This window comes from Odocoileus virginianus, chromosome 10 (genome assembly GCF_023699985.2).
Source record: "Odocoileus virginianus isolate 20LAN1187 ecotype Illinois chromosome 10, Ovbor_1.2, whole genome shotgun sequence".
NCBI classification, from domain to species: domain Eukaryota; kingdom Metazoa; phylum Chordata; class Mammalia; order Artiodactyla; family Cervidae; genus Odocoileus; species Odocoileus virginianus.
The window spans coordinates 25225937-25252721 of NC_069683.1; the positions used below are offsets into that span (position 1 = coordinate 25225937).

General features: G+C 40.6%; 2 protein-coding genes across 7 annotated transcripts in view; both read right to left on the reverse strand.

Moving 5' to 3' along the window:
• TCP11L1 (t-complex 11 like 1) overlaps positions 1-404 on the reverse strand; it is a 36796-nt gene extending 36392 nt beyond the window's left edge. For 4 of the 6 annotated variants that reach the window (XR_011489921.1, XM_020899030.2, XM_070473201.1 and 1 more), the window contains exon 1: positions 316-404. The gene's annotated coding sequence lies outside the window, so the exon portion shown is untranslated. Of the gene's footprint in view, positions 1-257; positions 281-315 lie in introns of those variants that run through there. The other 2 variants (XM_070473203.1, XM_020899034.2) reach the window with 2 other exon arrangements.
• A 4257-nt stretch (positions 405-4661) lies between these two features.
• DEPDC7 (DEP domain containing 7) lies at positions 4662-25955 on the reverse strand. The gene is made up of 9 exons (XM_020899036.2): positions 25819-25955; positions 12352-12742; positions 10476-10603; positions 9479-9668; positions 6639-6850; positions 5759-5901; positions 5455-5580; positions 5276-5354; positions 4662-4984 (listed from the first exon to the last, which is right to left on the reverse strand). The coding sequence occupies exons 1-9, from the start codon at positions 25889-25891 to the stop codon at positions 4791-4793; spliced, it is 1536 nt and encodes a 511-aa protein (XP_020754695.2). The 5' UTR covers positions 25892-25955; the 3' UTR covers positions 4662-4790.
• Positions 25956-26785: the final 830 nt, after the last annotated feature.

Consider the following 26785-nt stretch of genomic DNA (forward strand, 5'->3'; position numbering starts at 1 on the left):
GGCGAGAAACCCTTTCTCCAGCACTCGGGGCCACGCACGCCCAGCGTCCGGATTCCGTTGTAAACAACTGTTTGGGCCGGAGAGGGAGTGGCCGGGCCGGGAGATAGCGAGGCGCGCCTGGAGGATGGCCTCGAGGGGTGGGACAAAGACCGCTCTAAGCCTCAACCTGCCGGCTGTGTCTGCCTCTTCCTCGCCTCCACCCGACATCACTGGGACCCGATCGACGGAAACGGCGAAGCAATGCCTGCATTCTCGACCTCGTTCCTCGCGTGCGGGCTCCGCAGGGCGGCCAGCCTGCGCATCCGCTTCCCTCACCTGCAGCGGAGCGGGCGTCTTCCCTCCTGCCGCTCGGCCGGGGATCTGGCGGCGGCCGCGGCGGAGGCGGGGAGGATGCGCGGCGGGCAGGGCCGGTTCAACCTCTGCCCCTCGGAGGCCGCATCCTTCGCTGCGCTACGAGCGGTCCTCCCCGCCGGGCTCGGGTGGGTAGCGGCCAGCGCTGCGGCTCCTCAATGTCGGGTAGCGGGAGGAAGCTCTCAGCCTGGAGGCGCCTGTCCCACATGGGGCGTCGCCATGTTCCCTTACGGGAAGGCGGGAGGCGCGGCCCGGTGCCAGTTGAGGGGCTCAGGGGGCTGTGACTCGGAGCCGGGAGGCCCCCGCCGCACAGAGGGCGGCGCCATGTTTCTGTACGGAAAGACCGGCTGCGGGGGAGGCGGCGCGGAGGCAGTCGAGGAAAGCGAAAGGATTGGCTGTTTCGGTGCAAAGCCTTCCCCGCCCTGGTTTTCAAATTTAAATATTACATCATGGTTTATAGCCACGGTATTTGTTCCCCTCCCCTCCTTTTGGTTGTTAAAAAAAAGTCTTGCCCACCACCTGGATGGCCAAGTTTCATTTTAACGGCACAGATTCGATTTGGTTTGAGTCACCTCTTTTATCCAAGCGGCCGCTGCACTTAGTCGATAGAAGAGCGAGACCTTCGCCCTGAAAAGATGGAAGGCAAGGAGGCAAAGACGTCTCATGAGGGTTCAACTCGGTTTAGAGAGCTCAGAAACATAGCATTCAGCATTTTATGTGCAATCTGTATTCCCGAAAGGAAACATAGCGTGTTACGACAAGCTTGTTCTGAAGCCTCCTTCCCCTTTGTCCCAGGTACCCGGGTCGTGGCTGTCCTTAACAGTTGCTGATCCAAGAAAACCATGATTTTCTCAGCCTGTATAATAAGACAGCAAACTAAACGAATAGAAATAGTTGTGGGGGGCCTAATCTTCAAAAGTAAAAGCTCCGTAACTTTTATCTGTTCTTTTGTAAAATGCTTTAAAACTGAACATCAAACATGTATGCCTTAAAATGAAGCCTCCTACCTGCAGCCTATAAACTTGTTAAATAACTAGAACAAAACAAGATGGAGTGGAATTAGGAGTTGCTTTCAAAGGCCACTTCTAAATAGATCACACGTGGGCAGTTATTCCTAAAGTATTGAAGGCTGTATGCAATATTTCAACACCCTCAAGCCATTCATTAACTAGCATATTAAAATAAGAATTTTTCCTGAAACACACAGTTCTCAGAAGAGGATTCACTTTGAGGGGGAGGGAGGTGCCATAAGATATTAACTGGAACTAACATTTAGGAAGAAAACATTCAGTTCTCACTTCAGAGTCTAGAATATACTTTTTGTTGTTCAGTTGCTAATATGACTCTTTATGACCCCTTGGACGGCAGCATGCCAGGCCTCTCTGTCCTCCACTATCTCCCAGAGTTTGCTCAACTCGGGTCCATTAGTCACTAATGCTATATAACCATCGCATTCTCTGCCACTCCTCCTCCTTTTGCCTTCAATTTTCCCCAGCATCAGGGTCTTTTCCAGTGAGTCAGCTCTTTGCATCAGGTGGCCAAAGTATTGGAGCTTCAGCATCAGTCTTTCCAATATACCACAGTCTCCAGATTAGTTGTTCCCAACTCTGACCTCACCTTAGAATCTCCTGGGGTTGGGGGGTGGGATGGATGTTTTCTAAAGCTATCATCTGAAACACAGAGGGATGGCATGGGTGGTGATGCCAGGCAAGAATTCTTAAGCTTCCCAGGTGATTCTAAGAGGCAGCCAGGCTAAAACCACCTTCCTAGAGATGTCCCCCACCTCCAGGTCCCCTACCTTCCTTGAAGCATTCTGTCCATGTGTCCTCAAACTTCAGTCGTGTTCAACTCTTTGTGATCCCATGGACTGTAGCCCGCCAGGCTCCTCTGTCCGTGGGCTTCTCCCGGCACAAATACTGGAGTGGGTTGCCATGCCCTCCTTCATTAGTATAAACAATTTTCTCATGTGGAGAAGATGCTGCAACACCATAGATTTGACTTGGATGGCTTCTCATCTTTTGCTATATTTTGAATTGTTTCCTTTAAATATTAAAAAACATTAACACATGTTCCAGTTTGCTTTTTGGCTACACGAACTGGAAACTCAAATCACCTCAAGGTAGAGAGAGTTCACTGCCAGGTTACCTGGTTTGGCCGCCGCTCTGGTGGTTGGTACTATTCCATCATCTCCCCAGGACACAGGATCTCTCACAATCACTTCCTGCTTCTTGCTGCATTCAGCTTCACTCATCTCTCTACACTACACACTAGCTTCTTTTTCAGTCACTGGTCCTTCATAAAGTAATTTCTCTATTTAGAACTTGATCAGCCAAGCTGATTTTTTTCCATCGTCTCATTAGCCTCTGGGTAGTCTGGATCAGGGCTTAAAAGTGAAAGTCGCTCAGTCATGTCCAAGTCTTTCTGACCCCATGGACTATACAATCCGTGGAATTCTCCAGGCCAGAATACTGGAATGGGTAGCCTATCCCTTCTCCAGGGGATCTTCCCAACCCAGGGATCAAACCCAGGTCTCCCACATTGCAGGTGGATTCTTTACCAGCTGAGCCACCAGGGAAGCCCTTCAGATCAGGGCTCAGCCATGGGCTACTGGGCATTCAGGGAGCACCAGACCTATAGTTTAAAACTCTGACAGTGCTTCCCATAAACATGACCAATTTTCTTAAAACTTTACGCTTATGAAGTTTGAGGTAAACTCTGGTTTTACTAGATTTTCCATGAAATTAACATTGTATTAGAATGCTTTTTTTCCTAGGACCATGAATATAACTAGAAAGTTCTGCGTTCCCCTGAAGGAGAGGTGTTAGTTTTGTTGCCAAATAATGATGTTTATTCCATTATGGGCAAAATAAAGGTTGCAAATCAGGAAGTACACACACTGTTGCTCTGTCAGCTATGGTCTCACCACACTTGCAGTAGTTTGTTTCTGAAAACTTCCTCACACTTAAATCATGAACTGTCTTCTCTTTCACTTCACTGTAAACAGCTGCCTTCCTTTCCTGCCTATGCAACAAAGCCAAATACACATCACAAAAGCACCCACCTGACGTAACTAGTCCTTACTCTATTAGAATTATATTACGTACTACAGATGAGTCCTCAAATTTTTCCTTTTTAAAGACTAGCCAGTATATCTTTGAAAACAAAAGACTGACAGGCTAGCATATTGGTACATGGTTTTAGTTTCCTACCCTTCATTAAAAGTCTGAATTTAAAATTCAGTCTCATTTTAATCTTTTGGTTTTATTATTGTAAAAATGCATAATTTAAAATTGTATTATACAAATTACAAGTATTATATTGCATGCCTATTTACCAAGTATACTGTGACAGTGCAGTTGTTCCAAAATCATCATTAACTTGAATAAAAAGTTGTTGAGATGTTAGTTCTAATGACTAATTTACAAGGAATGAAGGACACAGAGGAATATGATACAGGAGAGTACAGGCTTGCAATCAGCTAAATCCAGATTGTGGGAAACTCAAGAACAGCCGACCAGGTTTACTGAATAACAGAGAAAAGAAGAAGGGAGGAGAGACAGAGAGAAAAACCTATAAAGATTTAAGAAGCACATTAACCAACTGCAATGTATGAACTCTGTTTGGATCCCTACTTGAATGTCACAGTCATTACAGATCAGAAAATGTGAACACTGACTGCATTTTTGAAGATATTAAGGAATTGTGACTGTGTGTGTGTGTAATAATGATACTGGGGTTATGTTTTTAATGTCCTTATCTTCTAGTCATACATACTGAAATTTTGTTATTTTTTTTCTGAAATTTTATAGATGAAGTGATAGGATGTATTAAATATGCTGAGGTGGGAGCCCAGAATAGATTAAATAAGACTCGCCATGAGTTGACAACTGTTGCAACTGGATGATGAAATCACGAAGGGCTCATTATTCTATTCTCCCCATATTTATGTATGTTTGAAATTATCCACAATAAGCTTTAAAAGATGCTGAAGTTGTCAAAAGCATTGGGACAGTTCAATTTCTGACTTGTCTACAATTTATGGTAACTGACAAATTCACTTTAGCATAGCCTAAATTTCTATCTTGTATCTTCAAGAAATATACCTTTCAAGGTACAAACCACACTCCTATTAACTTGTAACAGACTTTCTTACTGTTTAATACTCTTTTTTATAAACACCACAATGTCCCATCATTTAAATTCCTAGGATGTTCTATAAAGTATTGTGCACAATAATTATAAATCAACTCTCCTGAGAGAGGCCAATACTTAACAGCAATACACCATCTAATACTCAGTTTCACAAAAGATTATACAAAAAATGTTTTATTATGTACAGTTTCATACTTAGAGGAACATCTAATATTACAATATGATTGAATCTTTAGGATACATAATTTATTCTTAAAATACACAAGTTATATACAGACACTGGAAACTCAGTCCCCAAAATACTCAATAAAGACGTCTGGGTGACACTTATAGAATTGACCTAACAATTTTTTCTTCTCTTTGGTGGAAAGTTTTGAATCCTCATCAATATTTTTTAGTAAATTCAATAGCTCATCCTTGGTTGTCTTCCTTGTACGGTCAGAATAATCACTTCGATCAATTCTCTGGCAATAAATGTATCCTTAAAGTTTAAAAGTAAAAAGTTCAGTTAATGAATCTAGTCCTCAGATTTAACAAGAAAAAAACCACTTTTACACTTATATATATATATATATTTTTACCCCCACTTTATAAAATGCATGTAAAGGTGCTAAGCACTGCTGACTTTCTAACCCTGTCAGGTTGCTTTTCTGACATAAAAAGGCTCTCTGCTAAGTCTGAATAGCTCTGAGAAGATGGGTTAGAATCTAGCAGAAACTAAAATGCAACTGCTTATCCTCGTGAGACATGGAAGGAGTACTTCTCAGATTACCTGTGTCTCTGTTTGGGTCTCTTCCCTTCTGAATGTCCATGAGCTTAACACTGACAATTTTATGTAGAGTTCCAGGAATCTTTAAAAAAAAAGAAGAAGAAGAAGGCAGTACATGGAACATTACGCATTTTAATTTAGTGTTCTATTACATAAGCTCAACTTTACTTTCAGAGTTTTACCTTAAAAACATCTTTTTGATGATCCATTAAAAAGAGTACCAGAAGATCAGTTTTGCCTTTGGATAAATTTTTATTGTGAACAATAGCTTTTGAGAATATTCTTTTCACAACCATTCGGTTATCACTCTGTAAAAGAACATATACCCAATAGAATTTATTTATAAGAATAAATGTAATATAAAAATCAATGTTAAATATTAATGGCTACTATCCATTTCCGCATGCTTGATGCTGATAATGGAATAATATGTCCTGTAAGTATTACAGATACTGAATACAATTAACATTTAGACAAAAGACTTACTTCTTGCTGTAATTTAAATTCAGAAGGATGTGCTGCAACAGCCATGAAATACAGCAGTCTTCTAAATTCTTCTCTATTTTGGGAATCCAAAAGCTTTAGAAAGAGCTGAGTAGCTTCTAATGCTATTTCAGTCTTCCCATTCACTTTTGCCAAAAGGAAAAAAATGCTTTAATTTTGACCAGACACAACTATATCAAAGGGAACATAAGTCAAGCTAAAACTTAAGCTAATCAGTAAACTTATCCAAAAGTATGTTCAACAGCAAAACAAAGAGACTAGGAATTACAATGAATGACCAATACCATCAAGAAAGCCTATACTCAAATTGGCAAGTCCTAAGTCCTTGTCATTCACAAATCTTAGGATATTAAATCTAACGTGGCTTTGTAAATAAATTCTCAGCCCACATTTTCCAATAATTCACAACATTTCAAGGGTACACTATGTATACAGTACTGATATAGCCAACTCTGAGAAAAGTAGGATTCTTTGAAATTTGTTTTCAACAAACCACGTGGAACGGTCTGCCTCACTGGTACAGGGACAAAGCAGAGTGTCTGCCATTGTGAAGAGGATGAATGGAGAATGGTGAGTGCTGGTAACACTTTCTGAAAAAGAGAACTGCTACTCTATGCTTATTAAGTTTCCAGTGAATGAGAGCAGCATTCACCTGTAGCAACCAGAAGTCCCTGCACAACTTCAGAGCTCAGTAAAGCTGCTTTCCAAATGAACCCTGGAAGTTTCGGAAAAATACTTTCCATGAATTAGTCTAGATCCACTCCCAGCTTGAAGTAGTACCATTTTGGTTAATTTTGGGACAAAAGACTTTGTCCTGTTCCCTCCAAAGAGAAATTCTAGTATTCAGTAACATCTTACTTACCTAGGAGTTCTGCAATTCCATTATGAACATCAGATAAGTGATTTAACAGAGGTTCCCTACTACTGTAATATTTGCTAATGGCATCAAACAGAAGTTCTTTCACTAAGTCTATTCTATCTGGTTGCTCAGGAAAGTTTCTGCTTATGTCTACCACCATCTGGTCTGGAAGGTATTCCAAGCAGTCAATTGCTGAAGAGAGCCACTCATCTTCCCTATGAGAGAAAATAATTATTTTAAAAAGCAAAGGATAACCAATAAACCCGTACCTGATTTACTAGCTGTTTCAAGTTTCCTACTAAGATGAATCTCTATACACCTTTCCTGCTGCTATTTGCTGTAAGTCATGTTTGACTGTTTGTGACCCCATGGACTGTAGCCCGCCAGGGTTTCATGTGATTTTCCGGGCAAGAATACTGGAATGGGTTGCCATCTCCTGCTCCAGGGGATCTTCCTGACCCAGGAATGAAACCCATGTCTCCTGCTTGGCAGGCGGATTCTTTACCACTGAGCCACCTGGGAAGCCAAAGATATGTATAATTCTTTACAGCTTGTATAATAGATATGTATAATTCTATAGCTGGTCATGTATCACAGATAAAAAGTTGATTTTAGTATGCCTTCACTCTTTTTTAAAGCAAAAACAGAAGCTATCCACTATAATACAAGCCTGAAAAGGACATCAGAATTCAAATTCTACTCCTTAAATTTACTATGGAGGTCCAGAAACTCTAAGTTACTAGCTCAGAGTCCCAGGCAGGACTATATCCCAGATCTGATTCCTAAACCAGCATTTTTCTGATATAGTGTGGCTTACTTCAAAGCTCTGGGTATGACCTATCATCTCTAACTCTGGCTAGAAGAGAAAAGAGGAAGGCAAGTTAGGGTTTCAAAATATTTAAATGTTAATTAGACATTTCTAATAAAATCCCAGTCGGGTAACTTAAGAAAATTGCTACATTTTAAGAAACAGAATAACTAACTTTTAATATTCAACTTGTTAATACAGGCTTCAGCAGTACATGAACCAAGAACTTCCAGAATATACAATCTGGGTTTAGAAAAGGCAGAGGAACCAAAGATCAAATTGCCAACATTCAGTGGATCCTGGAGAAAGCTAGGGAATTGCAGAAAAACATCTGCTTCATTGACTACACTAAAGCCTTTGACTGTGTGTATCACAACAAACTGTGGGAAAGTCTAAAAGAGATGAGAGTACCAGACCATCTTACCTGTCTCCTGGGAAAACTGCATGTGCGTCAAGAAGCAACAGAACTGAACATGGAACAACTGACTAATTCAAAATTGGGAAAGGAGTATGACAAGGTGGTGTATTGTCACCCTACTTATTTAACTTACATGCAGAGTACATCATGCAAGATGCTGGCCTAGATGAATCACAAGCTGGAATCAAGACTGCTGGGAGAAATATCAGCAACCTCAGATAGGCAGATGCTAGCACTCTAATGGAAGAAAGGGAAAAGGAACTAAAGAGCCTCTTAATGAGGGTGAAAGAGGAGAGTGAAAAACCTGGCTTGAAACTCAACATTTAAAAAACTAAGATCATAGCATCCATTCCCATCACTTTGTGGCAAATAGATGGGGAAAAAATTGAAACAGTGACATTTTATTTTTTTGGGCTCCAAAATCACTGCAGACAGTGACTACAGCCATGAAATTAAAAGATGTTTGCTTCTTGGAAGAAAAGCTATGACAAATCTAGACAGTGTATTAAAAAGCAGAGACAGCACTTTGCCAATAAAAGGTCCATATAGTCAAAGCTATGGTTTTTCCAGCAGTCATGTATGAATGTGAGAACTTGACCATAAAGAAGGTTGAGCACCAAACTGATACTTTCAAACTGTGGTGCTGGAGAAGACTCTTGAGGGTCCCTTGGACTGCAAGGAGATCCAACCATTCAATCCTAAAGGAAATCAACCCTGAATATTCATTGCAAGGACTGATGCTGAAGCTCCAATATTTTGGCCACCTGATGTAAAGAGCTGACTCACTGGAAAAGACCCTGAAGCTGGGAGAGATGGAAGGCAAAAGGAGAAGGGGGCAGCAGAGGATGAGATGGTTAGATAGCATCACCGACTCAATGGACATGAATCTGAGCAAATGCCAGGAGACAGTGAAAGATAGGGGAGTCTGGCATGCTGCAGTCTACAGGGTCGCAAAGAGTCAGACACAACTTATCAACTGAACAACAACAACAAATAGTTTTAAAAAAATCATATTCTCCACTGCTGTGGACTCAGGACAACTAAGTCTGCCACCACCCAGGTCAGGTCACCTCCTGTGGTCATCAGCTTCATCTTAAGATGTAGACAGATGATCTTTAAGGTCAATTTCTGATTCTGTACTTAAAATTTAAGGTAATTATAAAATACCTTCACCTATTAATTTAAATTGTATTAATGTAATTTAAATTCTTATGTTGGGATTATTTTTTTCACATAAGGTTTTAAGCTACCTTTTGACATTCAACTATATTAATAGTTCATTAGAATGTAGAACTGGTGAAGTACTAGAAATGTAAGATCAGACAGCTCTAAGAGACTAGACAGACCTATATTTTAACAAAGAAGGTGGAGCATAATCATTTTCTTCATTTGATATGCAAGTAAGATATATGTTGAAAAAAACGAATATGAAAAATAATGACATTTAAATCTCATCAATTTTGACCAAAGTAATTTTGTTCTTCATTTTTCCCAACAATGATATTATCAACTGACAAAGCATATCTGATTGTATGGACAGAAGAATTCAAAAGATTATCTTAAAACTAATTATCTTCCTACAAATACACTCAAATTATTACAGGTATTTCCACATACTGAGAATCACTGTAGGCCTTGAGAATCCCTCGATCCAGATAGTTCCTGTTGTTGACCAAGTCAGGCTGCCTCTTAGGTTGAGTAACTTTAGGTATCATCTCTTGCCGTTTGAGGAGGGAGTCAAGGAGAGGAAGGTCTATGAGCTGGAGCAGTCGCCCTATTGTTTCTTCTTGCCATACTTCATTAATAACTGCACAGGGAAAATGACAAGGGGAGAAGTTAACAATTAATAGTTACTACAGGCTCACCACAGTATCTGCCTAGGCAGGTCTAAGTTAATAAATTTGTGGAAAAAGAAAACAAAAGAGAAAGTCAGTTTTATGAAGTGGTTTCTTATAACAAAGGAACAACAATTCAAGATTTGTTTTAAAGTGTAGGAGAATAGACTCTGGACAACAGGAATTCTTTTCATTCTTGTACTGTAAAAAGCAATATGGCTTGATAAGAGATCAAGTCATATAACATGTTAATAAGGACCGTGGAAGAAAGAATGATTCATTCAGTCTGAAAACTGGTCTGAAACTATTGGCTGCAGATTATTCCACTCAGGGTTTCCACAACTGGGATGGGGGAGGGAAGGTGGAACTCTGTCATTAAAACCACATTCCACAGCCATAGACAAAGAAGAACATAAGAATCCTGTTAATGTTTTAATGTAATTTTAAAATTTTTAGTGACTCTAATAAAATCTTAGGGAAAGCTAGAGCTGAGAGCAGATTTTAAATAAAATTTTTTAAAAATTTGCATGCAAAACATTTCAGATTTGAACCTCTGCCAGCTGATAGGACAAAAGTCAGTGTTCAGAATTGCAACACTGATCTATTTGTTAAAGATAATAGACCTCTGTTAAAACTTAATATAAACAGCTTTAATACACAGTGTGCTCTTTCTTTGTGCTCTGAATATCTAAATTCTAATAAAGGTTAAGACTGAAAAAATTTAAATAACTTTATTTGAAGTTAGTCTTCTATTCCTTCCTGTATCATCTTTAGCTTACCGTGTGGAGACAAGGTTGCAGAGATATTTACATGAGGAGAGTTGGCAGGCTTTAAACTCAGGTTTTCCCATAGATCCTCTAAACTTGCGGATCTCATATCAGAGGACTTAAATAATACATCTGCATATCTAAAATGGATTTCATAAATTTTTATTAGTAAGCCCACAGAAATATTTTTGCATTTGACAGCTAAGAGTTTCTAGACAGTTTATGTATTTCAGAGCAAAAGCATAACAAATGCAAATTCTAAGAGGAGAATAAAATATAAGACATGCCACCTTCTTTCTCAAGCCTGGATATACACTCTAAATAAATTCTCCTTTGAGCACTTACAGTGATTCAATGACTAAAATTGTGTCTCCAATTTTAAAACACAATCAGACATAGTCAAACTTAATTATGCTTATTGTTTTTATCAGTGATCTCTATTTCCAGGGCCTTCTCTGGTAGACAGTGCTCATCAAATAAGGATCTACAATCCCCTATTCATAATTCTGAAACCCAAAAAGCTTTGAAAAATTCAAAGTTGTCTATTCAGAATTCATACAGTGACAAAACCTGTTCTGAGATTATCATAGCCTTTATATCTATCCCAGTTAATATGAATGTTTCCACTGCAGAAATATTAATGTATTTGATTACCAGATGCTGTCCCAGATCCCCCTAGGAGTGTTATCTGCATGCATGCTCAGCTGTCTGAGCGAGTCCATGGACTGTAGTCTGCCAGGCTTTTCTGTCTATGGAATTCTCCAGGCAAGAATACTGGAGTGGGTTGCCACTTCCTACTCCAGGGGATCTTCCTGACCCAGATATTGAACCCATGTCTTCTGTGTCTAGGAGTGTCATCTAGTAAATGATATATGTATATTATTAGCTTTCTAAAATCTCCAAAGTTCCAAATTTCTATAAGCATCTGTCCCAAAGGTTTCAGATAAAGCACGGGGATCTACATTTGGAAAGTCCCATGCCCTACCTACTACATTCCTTCGTATACAGAGAAGTAAGTTTTATCATGTTTTACACATAGACTTAAAAACTTGTTCAAAGTCAATACACTACATGTCTGACTTTGGGTCAGATCTGAACTTTAAGAGCTTCAATTACACGGTCACCTCCTCACCATCTAGCTGAGGGGAATAAAAGGGAAAAGTTTTATTTTATGACAAATAACTATATTAACTATGCACTTATGATCTACATCCATTTCCGTCACTGGGTTCTACAATTATCTCCCTTTAAATGGTTCCTCCTTCACCACCACTGCTGCCTACTTCCTCCTCATCTGTAGATCACAGTATTGCAACAGATTCCTACCTAGCTCTCCCCATTAGGCTGTCCATATAGCTGCCAGGCTGACCTTTCTGAAGGTCAATCTCATCATACTTTGAGTCTTTCTATGGCCTCCCTGACATCTGTGTGATCACATGCAAACTCCCTAAAATGTCTTATGAAATTTTCTGCATTCTGGCTCCTTTCATATTTCACATCTGCTATTTTCTGTATTCTAGTGACAACCCACCTGTTTGTCTTCACCTCTCCTGTTCTCATACCACTTTGCGTATAAACCTCTAATATTCTTTATACTACAATTGTAACTTGAAGCAGGAAAATAAAAATTTGTTGATGATTTCTGCTAAATATATGAACAAATAAGAATTCTAGGAGATAGCAAATAAATGTTCACTCTACTTTATCAAATTTACCCGCAGACCCAGATTTTAGCCTAATTCTATTTCAAAAGTAAAAGATAGTCAGCATCTCACTAAAAAGTAGACAAAATCCTGTGAACATCCCCCCTGCCAATATCCTGAGACTGACTGTGCTAACAAGGTGCCTCTTCCTGCCAATATTAAGTGAAAATCTAATATATACTCACCCGGAAGGTGAACATAGCTTGTTTTCTTTCCCTAATTGACTGTCTTGGTTAGGTATCGTCGTGAATCTATAAAGGCTGCAACTACTATCTTCAAATGTGGGTTTTTTGTCTTTTCCGAAGACTTTGGTTGGAACTGCTTCAAATACTTTGTAGTCCATAAGTGCCTGACAAACTCTTACCACTTTGGCCCGAGGAATATCTACATCGCCAAAATATTTATTCTGCATTAGGTGAGAAAAAATGACATCCACAGCTTCTGAACCAACAAAGCAGTCATTGTGTCTTTTTAAATGATGCCTTCGTTTTTTCACCTCCACCTGTGTTTGAAGAGTGTTTATAATGCTGCTCCAAACATATGTGGCTCCAAATGGCTTCTGGGCTACACTGAAACCTGAAATGGGAAAAATCAGAGATTCACCTCGCTCATTTGTAACAAGGTCTAAGCAAACCTTAAGTAAAAAGTAGCAATCTCCAAAGTTATTCATAAGGAACAATTATGAGGACAGCCTGTTATTGAAATATGAAATTATTAGTAGCAATTAATTAAAAATTTAGTGCCTACTATACGCTAAACACTGTTCTATGTGTTAGGATACAAGCACGGGCAAAATAAAGTCCCTGTTCTTAAGGACTTAAACACACGTTGTAGGAAGATACAGACAACACGTGTATGTTAGATCAGTGCCAAGTAGGTAAGTAAAGCCAGGTAAGAGAGAGAAGGCTATTTTAGATGGGAGGTCAGAAAAGACCTCTCTGACAAGGTGATCCCTTAGCAGAAGCCTGAGTAAAATCAGGGGGCAAGCTGTGCAGTTATCTGAGCGGAAAGCCAAGAAAACAGAAAGAGCAAAGGCCTTGAGGGGGAGAGTGGTGCTCTGCTATGAGAACAGGACAGAGGCCACCACAACCTACTCAGGTGACCGAGGAAAAGAACAGAGGTGAGATCAGAGAACAGTGAAAACAGGGGTGAGCAGTGCAAATCCAATAGGACCTTGGGGCAGTTACCAATTCAGGAACTCTATTAAATGCCTTACATGAATGATCTAATCTTAGCAACTCTATGAAGCAGACATCGTCGTATTTGAGAAATGGAAAGTAGACTCACAGAGGATAAGTACAACTTCTGAACATTATCTTGTAATTGTGGTGCTAGGATTTGGTCCACGGTCTGTATGTTTTCAAAGCATTTATTAGTCAGACAGATAGCTAGACAGACAGACGTATAGTTATAGATACACATTCACACATAATGCTTGTTGGAATAAACTAATTTTTAAAAGCTTCTTATTATGCATGTTCATGAATTAAGTGCTTTGGAAATTAACAGTTTGGTTCCTGCTCAACAGGAGCTTAGAGACTATTGCAGGATAGGAGAAGCACAGAAATAAAGTAAGGTTTTAGCCAAATAGAAAAGAAAGAAAACATGCTTTTAAAGATTTATATTTTCCCTTACTTTAATAAATTGATATTTGACACAGCTACAAAGAAGAAAAAGAGGAATAATGAAAAGAAAATGGACCTTAAGTTTTAGCAAGCTAATGGAATTAAATCTAGCTAATCATCAGCTTGCTGGCTAGCTAGCTGGCTTGCTCTTTCTTTTTATGGAAACACAGTATACCTTTTCATGTGTTATTTGAATGACCCTCTGAATATTCAGTGTTCTAGTTTTTAAGCCCTCATTTTTGTTAAGTATACAACTTCCTTTATTTTCAAGATATTTGGCAAAGAAATTGAAAGCTGATTATTTCCCTTGTGCGAGCATGCTAAGTTGCTTCAGTCATGTCTGACTCTTTGCAACCCCATGGACCATAGCCCACAAGGCTCTCTGTCCATGGGATTCTCCAGGCAAGAATACTGGAGTGGGTTGCCATGCCCTCCTCCAGGGAATCCTCCCAACCCAGGGATCGAACTCAAGTCTCCTGCATTACAGGTAGACTCTTAACTATCTGAGCTACCAGGGAAGCCTTATTTCCCTTAGTTCAGTTCAGTTCATTTCAGTCGCTCAGTCGTTTCTGACTCTTTGCGACACCATGAATCACAGCACGCCAGGCCTCCCTGTCCATCAGTAACTCCGGAGTTTACTCAAACTCATGCCCATCCAGTCAGTGATGCCATCCAGCCATCTCATTCTCTGTCATCCCCTTCTCCTCCTGCCCCCAATCCCTCCTACCATCAGGGTCTTTCCAGTGAGTCAACTCTTTGCATGAGGTGGTCAAAGTATTGGAGCTTCAGCTTCAGCATCAGTCAGTCCTTCCAATGAACACACAGGACTGATCTCCTTTAAGGTGGACTGGTTGGATCTTCTTGCAGTCCAAGGGACTCTCAAGAGTCTTCTCCAATGCCACAGTTCAAAAACATCAATTCTTCGGCACTCAGCTTTCTTCACAGTCCAACTCTCACATCCATACATGACCACTGGAAAAACCATAGCCTTGACTAGACGGACCTTTGTTGGCAAAGTAATGTCTCTGCTTTTTAATATGCCTATCTAGGTTGGTCATAACTTTCCTTCCAAGGAGTAAGCGTCTTTTATTTCATGGCTGCAATCACCATCTGCAGTGATTTTGGAGCCCCCAAAAATAAAGTCTGACACTGTTTCCACTGTTTCCCCATCTATTTCCCATGAAGTGATGGGACCAGATGCCATGATCTTCGTTTTCTGAATGTTGAGCTTTAAGCCAACTTATTCCCTTAAGGCAGTCTAAAAAAGAAAAACAATATGCAACAGTACAATATTAAAGAATAAGGGTAATTATAATTAAAGAAACTCTGACTTGAAAAAACCTTCCTTCCTTTTTCAGACAGAATGTGTATAAGATTGAAAGCAAAGATAAATTTCTGAGGCACATTAAAACTCCACCTGGGAATTCCCTTGGCAGTTGAGGGGTAGGGACTCCATGCTTCCACTGTGGGGGGCGGCCTGGTTTCAATCCCTGACTGGGAAACTAAAATCCCATAAGCTTTGGGGTATGCCTCGGGAAAAAACCTCAACTCAATGCACAAGTCATAAATTTTAAGTGGGTCATTGGAAATTCATCTTTTGTGTTGAAATAAATTTAGGGACTGCAGTGAACCATAGTGTATTCATTTATAGTATAATTTTGTATCTACCATAAAAATACAGACTTGATGTATTCCTTTTCCTATTTGGAACCAGTCTGTTGTTCCATGTCCAGTTCTAACTGTTGCTTCCTGACCTGCATATAGATCTCTCAAGAGGCAGGTGGGTGGTCTGGTATTCCCATTTCTTTCAGAATTTTCCACAGTTTATTGTGATCCACACAATCAAAGGCTTTGGCATAGTCAATAAAGCAGAAACAGATGTTTTTCTGGAACTCTCTTGCTTTTTTGATGATCCAGTGGATGTTGGCAATTTGATCTCTGGTTCCTCTGCCTTTTCTAAAACAAGCTTGAAAAAAAAATAAATAAATAAAACCAGCTTGAACATCTGGAAGTTCACGGTTCACGTATTGTTGAAGCCTGGCTTGGAGAATTTTGAGCATTACTTTACTAGTGTGTGAGATGACTGCAATTGTGCAGTAGTTTGAGCATTCTTTGGCATTGCCTTTCTTTGGGATGGGAATGAAAACTGACCTTTTCCAGTCCTGTGGCCACTGATGAGTTTTCCAAATTTGCTGGCATATTGAGTGCAGCACTTTCACAGCATCATCTTTCAGGATTTGAAATAGCTTAACTGGAATTCCATCACCTCCACTAGCTTTGTTCATAGTGATGCTTCCTAAAGCCCACTTGACTTCACATTCCAGGATGTCTGGCTCTAGGTGAGTGATCACATCATCGTGATTATCTGGGTCGTGAAGATCTTTTTTGTACAGTTCTGTACATTCTTACTACCTCTTCTTAATATCTTCTGCTTCCATCTGGTCCATACCATTTCTGTCCTTTGTTGAGCCCATCTTTGCATGAAATGTTGCCTTGGTATCTCTAATTTTCTTGAAAAGACCTCTAGTCTTTCCAGTTCTATTGCTGTCCTTTATTTCTCTGTATTGATCACTGAGGAAGGCTTTCTTATCTCTCCTTGCTATTCTTTGGGACTCTGCATTCAAATGGGTATATCTTTCCTTTTCTCCTTTTTTTTTTTTTTTTTTGCTTCTCTTCTTTTCACAGCTATTTGTAAGGCCTCCTCAGACAACCATTTTGCCTTTTTGCATTTCTTTTTCTTAGGGATGGTCATGATCCCTGTCTCCTGTACAATGTCACGAACCTCTGTCCATAGTTCATCAAGCACTCTATCAGACTGAGTCTCTTAAATCTATTTTTCACTTCTACTGTATAATCTTAAGGGATTTGATTTAGGTCATACCTGAAATGGTCTAGTGGTTTTCCCTACTTTCTTCAATTTAAGTCTGAATTTGGCAATAAGGAGTTCATGAACTGAGCCACAGTCAGTTCTGGTCTTGTTTTTGCTGACTGTATAGAGCTTCTCCATCTTTGGCTGCAAAGAATATAATCAATCTGATTTCAGTGTTGACCATCTACTGATGTCCATGTGTAGAGTCTTCTCTTGTGTTGTTGGAAGAGAGTGTTTGCTATGACCAGTGGGTTCTCTTGGCAAAACTCTATTAACCTTTGCCCTGCTTCATTCTGTACTCCAACAGCCAAAGTTGCCTGTTACCCCAGGTGTTTCTTGACTTCCTACTTTTGCATTCCAGTCCCCTATAATGAAAAGGACATCTTTTGGGGGTGTTAGTTCTAGAAGGTCTTATAGATCTTCATAGAACTGTTCAACTTCAGCTTCTTCAGCATTACTGGTCGGGGCACAGACTTGGATTACCATGATATTGAATGTTTTGGAAATGAACAGAGATCATTCTATCATTTTTGAGATTGCATCCAAGTACTGCATTTCAGACTCTTTTGTTGACTATGATGTCTACTCCATTAGTTCTAAGGGATTCTTGCCCACAGTAGTAGATATTAATTGTCATCTGAGTTAAATTCACCCATTTCAGTCTATTTTAATTCGCTAATTCCTAAAATGTTGACGTTCATTCTTGCCATTTCCTGTCTGACCACTTCCAATTTGCCTTGATTCATGGATCTAACATTCCAGGTTCCTATGCAATATTGTTCTTTACAGCATTGGACTTTACTCTCATCATCAGTCACATCCACTACTGGGTGATGTTTTTGCTTTGGCTCTGTCTCTTCACTCTTTCTGGAGTTATTTCTCCACTGATCTCCAGTAGCATACTGGGCACCTACCAACCTGGGGAATTCATCTTTCAGTGTCCTATCTTTTTGCCTCTTCATACTGTTCATGTTTCATACTGTTTCATCAAACAGCGTCTTGATGAAAGCAAAAGAAGAGAGTGAAAAAGTTGGCTTAAAGCTCAACGTTCAGAAAACAAAGATCATGGCATCTGGTCCCCTCACTTCATGGCAAAGAGATGGGAGAAACAGTGGCAGACTTTATTTTTGGGGGCCCAAAATTAATGAAGATGGTGACTGCGCCATGAAATTAAAAGACGCTTACTCCTTGGAAGAAAAGTTATGACCAACCTAGACAGCATATTAAAAAGCAAAGATGTTACTTTGCCAACAAAGGTCCGTCTAGTCAAGGCTATGGTTTTTCCAGTAGTCATGTATGGATGTGAGAGGTGGACTATAAAGAAAGCTGAGTGCTGAAGAATTGATGCTTTTGAACTGTGGTGTTGGAGAAGACTCTTGAGAGTCCCTTGGACTACAAGGAGATCCAACCAGTCCATCCTAAAGGAGATCAGTCCTGAATATTCATTGGAAGGAATGATGCTGAAGCTGAAGCTCCAATACTTTGGCCACCTGATGCAAAGAGCTGACTCATTTGAAAAAACCCTGATGCTAGGAAAGATTGAAGGCAGGAGAAGGGGACGACAGAGGATAAGATGGTTGGATGGCAACTGATTCAATGAACATGAGTTTGAGTAAACTCCAGGAGTTGGTGATGGACAGGGAGGTCTGGCGTGCTGCAGTCCATGGGGTTACAAAGAGTCAGACACGACTGAGTGACTGAACTGACTGACTGACTGACCATAAAAATTACTAAGAGATACACACAAACACAAAAAACCCTTTACTATTTGTTTGTATTATTTTTAATACCAAAAGTATATGCGTAATTTTACTATGGGCTTCCCTGGTGGCTCAGCTGGTAAAGAATCTGCCTGCAATGCGGGAGACCCTGGTTCGATCCCTGGGTTGGGAAGATCCCCTGGAGAGGGAAAGGCTATCCACTCCAGTATTCTGGCCTGGAGAATTCCATGGACTATACAGTCCATGGGGTTGCAAAGAATGGGACACGACTGAGCACCTTTCACTTTTTCACTCTCAATTTTACTGTCTACCCATTATTATGATATTAGTTTAAATTATCAGCAAGATTGTTTTTAATTATCAAAATATTTTAAAATTCCAGATACTTCATAATGCATTACTAAACAAAGAAGGAAGTAACTGATGCCAATTTCCCAAATATGTGAGTAGTTTTAAGAGGTAAATTAGGGAGATTCAACTAAGTAAAGCAAGTTGAAACTAAATTTACTACTGGTACTGCAGTTAGTTGGGCTTCCCAGGTGGTGCTAGTGGTAAAGAACCCGCCTGCCAATGCAGGAGACGTAAGAGACATGAGTTCAATTCCTGGGTGGGGAAGATCCCCTGGAGGAGAGCACTGCAACCCACTCCAGTGTTCTTGCTTAGAGAATCCCCATGGACAGAGGAGCCTGACGGGCTACAGCCCATGGGGTTGCAAAGAGTTGGAGATGACTGAAGTGACTTAACATGCACGCATGCACTACAGTTAGTATCTACTGAGTAGAGCCAGAATCACACACTGGATGGAATCTCAAAATGCATTCAGGTCATTTCCCTGGTATCCAGAACTAGTAGTGGCTGTACTGTTTTCAGTCACTATGATTACATAAAAGGAGGATTAGCACTTAATATTCTTAACTTCCCTGGTGGCTATGACGGTAAAGCGTCTGCCTACAATGTGGGAGACCTGGGTTCAATCCCTGAGTTGGGAAGATCCCTGGAGAAGGAAATGGCAATCCACTCCAGTGTTCTTGCCTGGAAAATCCCATGGACAGAGGAGCCTGGAAGGCTACAGTCCATGGGGTCACAAAGAGTCAGACACAACTGAGTGACTTCGCTTTCACTTTTTCACTAATTCTTAACTTCCTAACATACCAGAGACTATAGCTGAGATTTAAATGAACTTAATATTTGCTTGTTAGTCTTTTTTCAAATCTTCAATATATTAACACTAGCTAACATCTGAGGACTTACAATATAACAAGCTCTGCCTTCTCTCATTTAATCCTAATAAACTTCTCTGAAATAGTTATTAATAATCTTATTTTTAAGAAATTGAGGCTCAGTGAATTAAACTTATCTTCAGTTTTATGCTACTAAATATATATTAGCATTTCCTAATATATAAATATAAATATATTAAAAGTAAGTCACCAAATAGTTTTAGCATTAACCTTTCACTGAAGACTTGGATTATCTGAAAGACTTTTAAGTAAGCCTATGAGATAAAATAAACAAATGTTGTTGGACAACAGTAGTTTAAGAGTAAAATATGAAAGGCTTAAAAAAAATAAATAAACAAAAAACAACTTTAAGATCTGTAAATCCTTAACCAAGCTATTTAGAAACACTTATAGTCATTAATCCTAAAATAAAGATAGATATCATAAATTCTATGATATACTATCCACAGTACACAGGAAAGGAAAATAAGCAAGGTTTAAACTTGCAGAGCTCAGACTGCCTATTAAGTACCAACAAAACAGACTTCTGGGCTAGTAATAATATTAAAGATGAAACATATATAACAACAGTTGAGCTATAAGGAAGCATACAAATCCTAAGGGATAAAGCTGACTCACTTATTAATTTGAGATCAATAAGACAAGTGATGGGGGTGAGAGCCTCAATGGCATGAAAATGGCTAATCTTCACAGGGGAATTAGGATATACAGAATATATTTCCCCATATTAACTTGCTGTTTAAATATGGGAAATCAGGAAGTCTTGCAGATTGGATAACACAGTATAAAAGATTAAAGAACAGGTTAGAGCAGGGTAGTAGGTACCTGTGAGCCATGCAATTGCTTCCAGAGTCCTCCAGGCATAATACAATTCAGCCCTTTCAGGTCCTTTCTGTTCTCACTGACCATTAATTTGCAACCATTGCATCCTGGGATATTTCCCCTCAAGCATCACCACCCACAGACCCAAACTAGCTCATGTTCATACAGATACTTTAAAACATAATATACGCTGGACTTGAGGAGTAAATGTGCCAAAACCCACACTAGGATAACCTGTTTTTCTAATGCTGACTTCACTAGTTGAACACAAATCAACCACATACTGGTTTGAAACTTCGTATTTATCATCATCCAAGAGCTGAAATGAACATTGGGATCACTGACCATGGCCCAGTAAGAAGAATTACTGAGACTTCTAAACAGGATTCAAGAGACCAGAAGTATAAAATGAATGCTTTTAAGTCTAGCCATCAGAATTTAAGTTTCAGCTTATCCTTAGACTTCACTTGCATATGAACTGGACAATTTTTTAAAATTCACCACTATCTACAATGATGTGTCTTCGTTTACCATTTGGTTAAGCATGTTGTAAAGACATCATAACCTAATGATCAAAGTCTATAGAGAACAGCTGCAACAACTCTGAATAAGAGACGTAACTTTTATAATGCGGGTCCTTCATTTACTGATACAAGAGTGAAACACTATTTTTATGGTGGGTTTCAGGTCTAAGCTGATTTATAGGATTTTAGAGACTAAAACAGATCACTCTCCATTTAGATATGGACACTGAAATCAAACAAAATATAAGAAGCGAAGCACGGGAACAAATCTGATCTGTCAGAGAAAAAGCTTTAAGAACCTATCAAGAGGCTCAGAAATTGTTTGAAACTAGGTCTAGAACATACTACACATGCTCTTCAGCACTACATAAGTCTAGGCTAGTTAACATTCAGTTTTCAAGCAGGTTCATCGTTATCTGCTTGAAAACAAGAGCTATTTTTCAAAGGCAAAGATCGATCCTTTTCATGTATTTGAAATCTACCCAAAAAAGTTTACCAGCCACAAAAAGTTAAACTTCTAATATTGAACTGACATGTATTTGTAATAACACTAATAATCATCTTTACTTTTTAAAAATGCATGCTAAATAATCAAGCTATTATAGTAATAATTCCCTAAAAATCAAGTTATAAGGCAGACAGGTCAAGAAATTACATTTACTCATATGTCACAAGCAGTTAATGAGTATTAGCCATGATCTGTATAGTCAGTTTTAACTACGGCCCTGCTATGAGAACCAATATAAGGGTGAAAACAATTCTGTAATCATTTCAAATAGATTAACTCCTTAGAAGATCAACAGATATTATAAAACTGGATCCCAATACTCGACCCCAATGTAAGGTAAATATACACACAATGTTACTAAAACATGTTACTTCAAAATTAGTATGTAACAATTTTATTTTCATTTTTGAGCATTAAACTGCCCCCCCAACACACACATAAAAGAATTCAGACAGCTTATGTTCGGCATATTTTGCACAAAAACTTGAAGAAACAGTGAGCTAGTGCCTTGTTGTTGTCGTTTAGTCACTGAGTCATGTCCAGCTCTTTTGAGACCTTTCCTCTGTCCACTGGATTTCTCAGGCAGGACTACTGGAGTGGGTTGCCATTTCCTTCTCCAGGGAATCTTCCTGACCCAGGGATGGAACCCGCATCTCCTGAGCTACTAGGGAAGCCCATTTCTTTCAAATTTCCTTGTATTTCACAAAGGTTCAAATTAGTCAATATTTATTGCAGATTATTGCCAACTATTAAAACATTTTAAAGAAGGGTTAACACAGCAGTTCCTAGTGGGTGATTTTACCCCCTGTCCCGAACATTTGGCAGTGTCTGGAGCCATTTTTGGCTGTTATGTGCCGAGGAGGGGGGAGGTGCTACTGATGTTTAGTGGGTAGAGGGGCCAGGGACACAGTCATACAGTGACAGGCCAGCCTCCACAACAACAAAGAAAATGTCAACAACGCTGAAGCTCAGAAACCCTGGGTTAAGTGAATACTGTTTAGACATGGAAAGTTGCATTAATGCAGCAGGCCTAATGCTGGGTTCTATGAATAGAGAAAGACAACAGCTTGGGTTTTAGAGACCCAGAGAACTGGGTTCTATTCTTGGCTCCATCATTACTAATAATGCAATCGTGGGCAAGCCGCCTAACTTTTCTGGCGCAAAACATAGCTAATTCCACTTCTCTCAGTTATTGTGAGGGTCATCTGAGACATATGTAAAGTGACTGGCGCATATCCAACAATTAACAGACGCATAGAAATGAAAGAGGAAACTGTCTCAATCTAGAAAAGCCAAAGGAGATGTGGATTCACAGTAAAGTATCATAACATCCTGGATGGGACCCTGGAACAGAAAAAGGATATTCAGCAAAAACTAAGAAAAGCTGAGTAAAAGTATGGATATCAGTATCAGTTCACTAATTGTGACAAATGTACTGTACTAACAAAACAGTGTGTTAATAATCAGTGTGCTCATGTTCATCATGTCCCACTCTGCGACCCCACGGACTATAGCCCGTCAGGCTTCTCTGTCCATGGGATTCTCCAGGCAAGAATAGCTGGAGTAGGTTGCCATTTCCTCCTCCAGGCGATCTTGCTGACCCAGGGACTGAACTTTCATCTACCTGTCTGGCAGGCAGATTCTTTACCATTGCGCTACCAGGGAAGCCCTAACGTAAGATGTCAACAATAAGGGAATCTGAGTGAAGGGTATATGGGAACTCCATGCACCAACTTCATGACTTTTTGTAAATCTAGATCTATTCTAAAAATTTGTAAATTCATTTAAAAAGTGAAAAATAAGGAGGACCTCTTTCTTACTCTTCCTTTCTCTGAACTAAGGGGATACAGTCTCCACCTTCATTTACCCTTTACCCATTCCTACCACCTGGGTGATGATGTCAAGCTCTGAACAGCAGTCAATCAAAGATCATTAGCAGATGAGAAGACAAATGTGACTCATACCAGAAGATTTAACTCTTCATCAGAAGATAAGTATATAAAATCCAAAATCACTTAGGATTGGGAGAATTGTATTTAAGAATTACTTTTATTTTTCAAAAGAGCTTTTAAAACATTACTCACAGAACTAAGACAAAGGAAAATAATTACATTTGTTGTACATTAACCAAAATCTCATGAAAATAGATAAATGTAGAGAGCTGGGCTTTGGGTGTTAAACTAGGCAGCTGTGACTGAGTGGGGAAAACTTCCTATACACCAATATCAATATTGCAACACTTTTACTGTATATTGCTTTTGGTTAGCCCAAAGTTTGTCTTCCTCTTACACAGCATTAGAGATGTCACACTGAAGACTGACACTGCCTCTGAAAAGAAGGCTGCAGGTAAGCTATGTAAAAGAAATAAAGAACTATTTTAAAATATGTTTAGAAAACTAGCAACAAAAGTAGGCACTGGCCCTTGCTTTAATTCATACAGATTAATGAAACAGCATATGGGAAGTACTTGAGCTCCCTGGAAAAGTGATACCAGGTGAATTCAAAGAATTAGGTTACAGTTAGAAAGGGATAACAGGATAACACCACTTTCTTGTCTAGATTAAAAAACAAATATCTTCAAAGGACTTACTAAAAGTTAGCATATAGACTTTATTTCTTGTACATAAATCAGGTCCCTGGTTGTTACAGCCCCTTTAAACTATGGAAGAATTATTAATAGGTAGAGAAACGTACAAAGCTGCTTGCCAGAGCATACAGAAAGAGAATAGCAAGGAACCAAGAAGCACAGGCTCCCATTACTGCGCTCACGGGGACTGACAAGGCTCCTAAAGATTGGAAGCGGGATTAACGTAGGATAACAGGTAAGGTTCCAACTGCAGCAAGCAAAACAGACGAGAAAAGGCAGCGGGCCCTTCTCGGCCCACTGCACCTGGTGTGCAGGAGACAGTGGCTGTTTCCTTGGGTTCAAATTCGATAACCAACATTTCAACTCTTTCCTCTAAGAGTCATCTATTTAATTTTGAAAACATATTCCCTTATCATAAGAACCTGTTCACTAATGACCAAAGCTCAGAATTGGTATTTCAGCTGTTAAGAGAAGACAAGGCTTTTAATCATGTAAAATTTGGGAATTTCACTCAGAAAGTAAGCCTAAAGATTTCTCAAGACTGTTTCCAATATTGTTTGATGTTATACTCCTAAACGATGAAGTATTCTCCTTCTCTTCACACTGTAAACACGAGAAATTCTGAATGTACCCATCATACGCTTATTTGAATCCTTTCAATTGGAGAGTAAGATCAATATTAAGATAGTTCTTAGAAAAGTACAAGTGAGAAGTGGTTGTCTATCACAATTTATCATTAGCATTTTGAAAATTAAAAGGAGCATTTCTAATTGTAAGTAAAACACAAAATCGGGGCCACTAAGATGTATCCAATTTTACCCACGTCGATCCACTGACCACTGTCACTTTGAGGGAGGACTCACAAGTTCAATGGTTTGCTTTTTCACAAATGAAAGACTTAATAATAAGGGAACTTATGCTTATCCTATAGTAGCTACAGAAAGGGGCGGGAGCGGAGTGTAACTTTTCTAAAAGGAAAACAAGAAAGCCAAGTATCATCTGGACGCCTTAACTCTATCTACTGAGATGTAGGGTATGCTAGAATCGGAATTTTAACATATCGGGAATTTTAACTGATCATCCGATTCCGTTCGGAATTGGAATTGGAATTGTTTGGACATTTAAAGAAACCAACATGTAGCTTACTAACATCCTAAGTAACCTGCCCCCTAAAACATGATTAAGCTGGCAAAATTCACTGTCTCCCCTAATCTCAAGCAACCACTGAAAATCAAAAACTTCTGTTCATTTTAATACTGCTTCTCCGGAAAGCGTTAACTAATAAATGCCTTTTATGCCAAGTTCCTGCCGGTAGAACTTAAACTTATACTAACAGAAACTTCTCACAGCCCTCCCAGGAAGTCTGGGGAACAAAGCGGGCAAGAGAGGCATTCGGCCCCTGGCTACACCGTGGAGACACGGCGTGTGGCTCAGACAGTCACCAGTAACGATGTGGAGCCCGTTTGGAGACCTACTGAGAATGCCCAGCAGGCAGCTGGCGCACAGACTCGCGCGCGGCGAAGTTCAAGTCTGGGGAACTTAGGAGAAAGCTGGCTGCGAGGACAGCAGGCTCCGGCGCGTCAGCCACCCGAGGGGACGCGGGTCCAAAGAGCCACAGCAGTGCGGGGGCTCGCGGAGGCCGCTGCAGACCTGGCTGTAACCCGGCGGGGTCGCCGCCCGGGTGAGAACCGCAGCCTGCGTCCCCCGCCCGCCCCTTGGCCCCCACGGTTTCCGGACCGGGTCCTCGGCACCTACCGGGAGGCCTCTGCGCCGGACTCTGGAAAGCCGACAGGTTCAGCGCCTCCGCCTTCTCCCGCACCGTCGCCATGGCCGCAGGCGCCGGGACACGACCACCTCAGACAACCGCACCGCGAAGTGGGCGCCCGCGTTGGAGCAGCCAGTTAACTGGCCCGGGATGGGGCGGGGCTCCCGCCAGGCCCCGCCCCCGCCGCGCTCCGCTCGCCGCAGATCACGTGCCGGCCGCGGCCCACGGTAACCTGCGGCCCCGCGAGCGAGGGCAAGGTGGGGCCCCGCCCTGGAGGCAGCCAGGTGGGAAGCGTTTCGGTGTGCTGAGCCCTGCGAGTCCACGCCGGCCCCATGCAACCGGCCTGCCGCCGCCGTCTGCACAGCCCACGCGCAGGCAGGCGGACGCTCCCAGGCTCAGGCCAGCTTCGGGGAAAGGCGCGTCCACCATGGGTCAGCTCTGCTGTTTAACTGCCTTGGGCTTCAGTGCCCTCACCTGTGACGCGGGGGCAATGTCAGTATCCGCTTCACGGAATATTTTTATGAAGATTACACGAGCTAATTCATGTATTTTAGTTGTTGGGTCTAGAACATACGTGCTTAAAATTCTGTCATGGTGATAAATGCCTCGAATTTTTCACGCATCCCTTCCTGTAAAGAACAAATATTTTTCTGGCCCGGGAGAGCAATGTCTAGAGTTCACAGTCAGGAGGGCAGCTGGCTGGCCTTGGGGCTGGCTGCCAAGGAAATCGGTGCCGCCTCCAAAATAACCCTGGGTCAAGTGGGTTAGGGACAGAGCTAGGAAAGAAGGGAAGGGGGGCTGTTAAGGGGAAGTTGAGAACAGGAAATCCAGGGACCCAGTGCTGGGGTATCTCAGGTGCGTGGTCTGAGACCACTAATTTAGTTGCCAGATTCTTGCGCCCCCGTTTTACTTCCGAAGCTTGGGGATTTAGCAATCATTTTAAACCTTTGGCACACA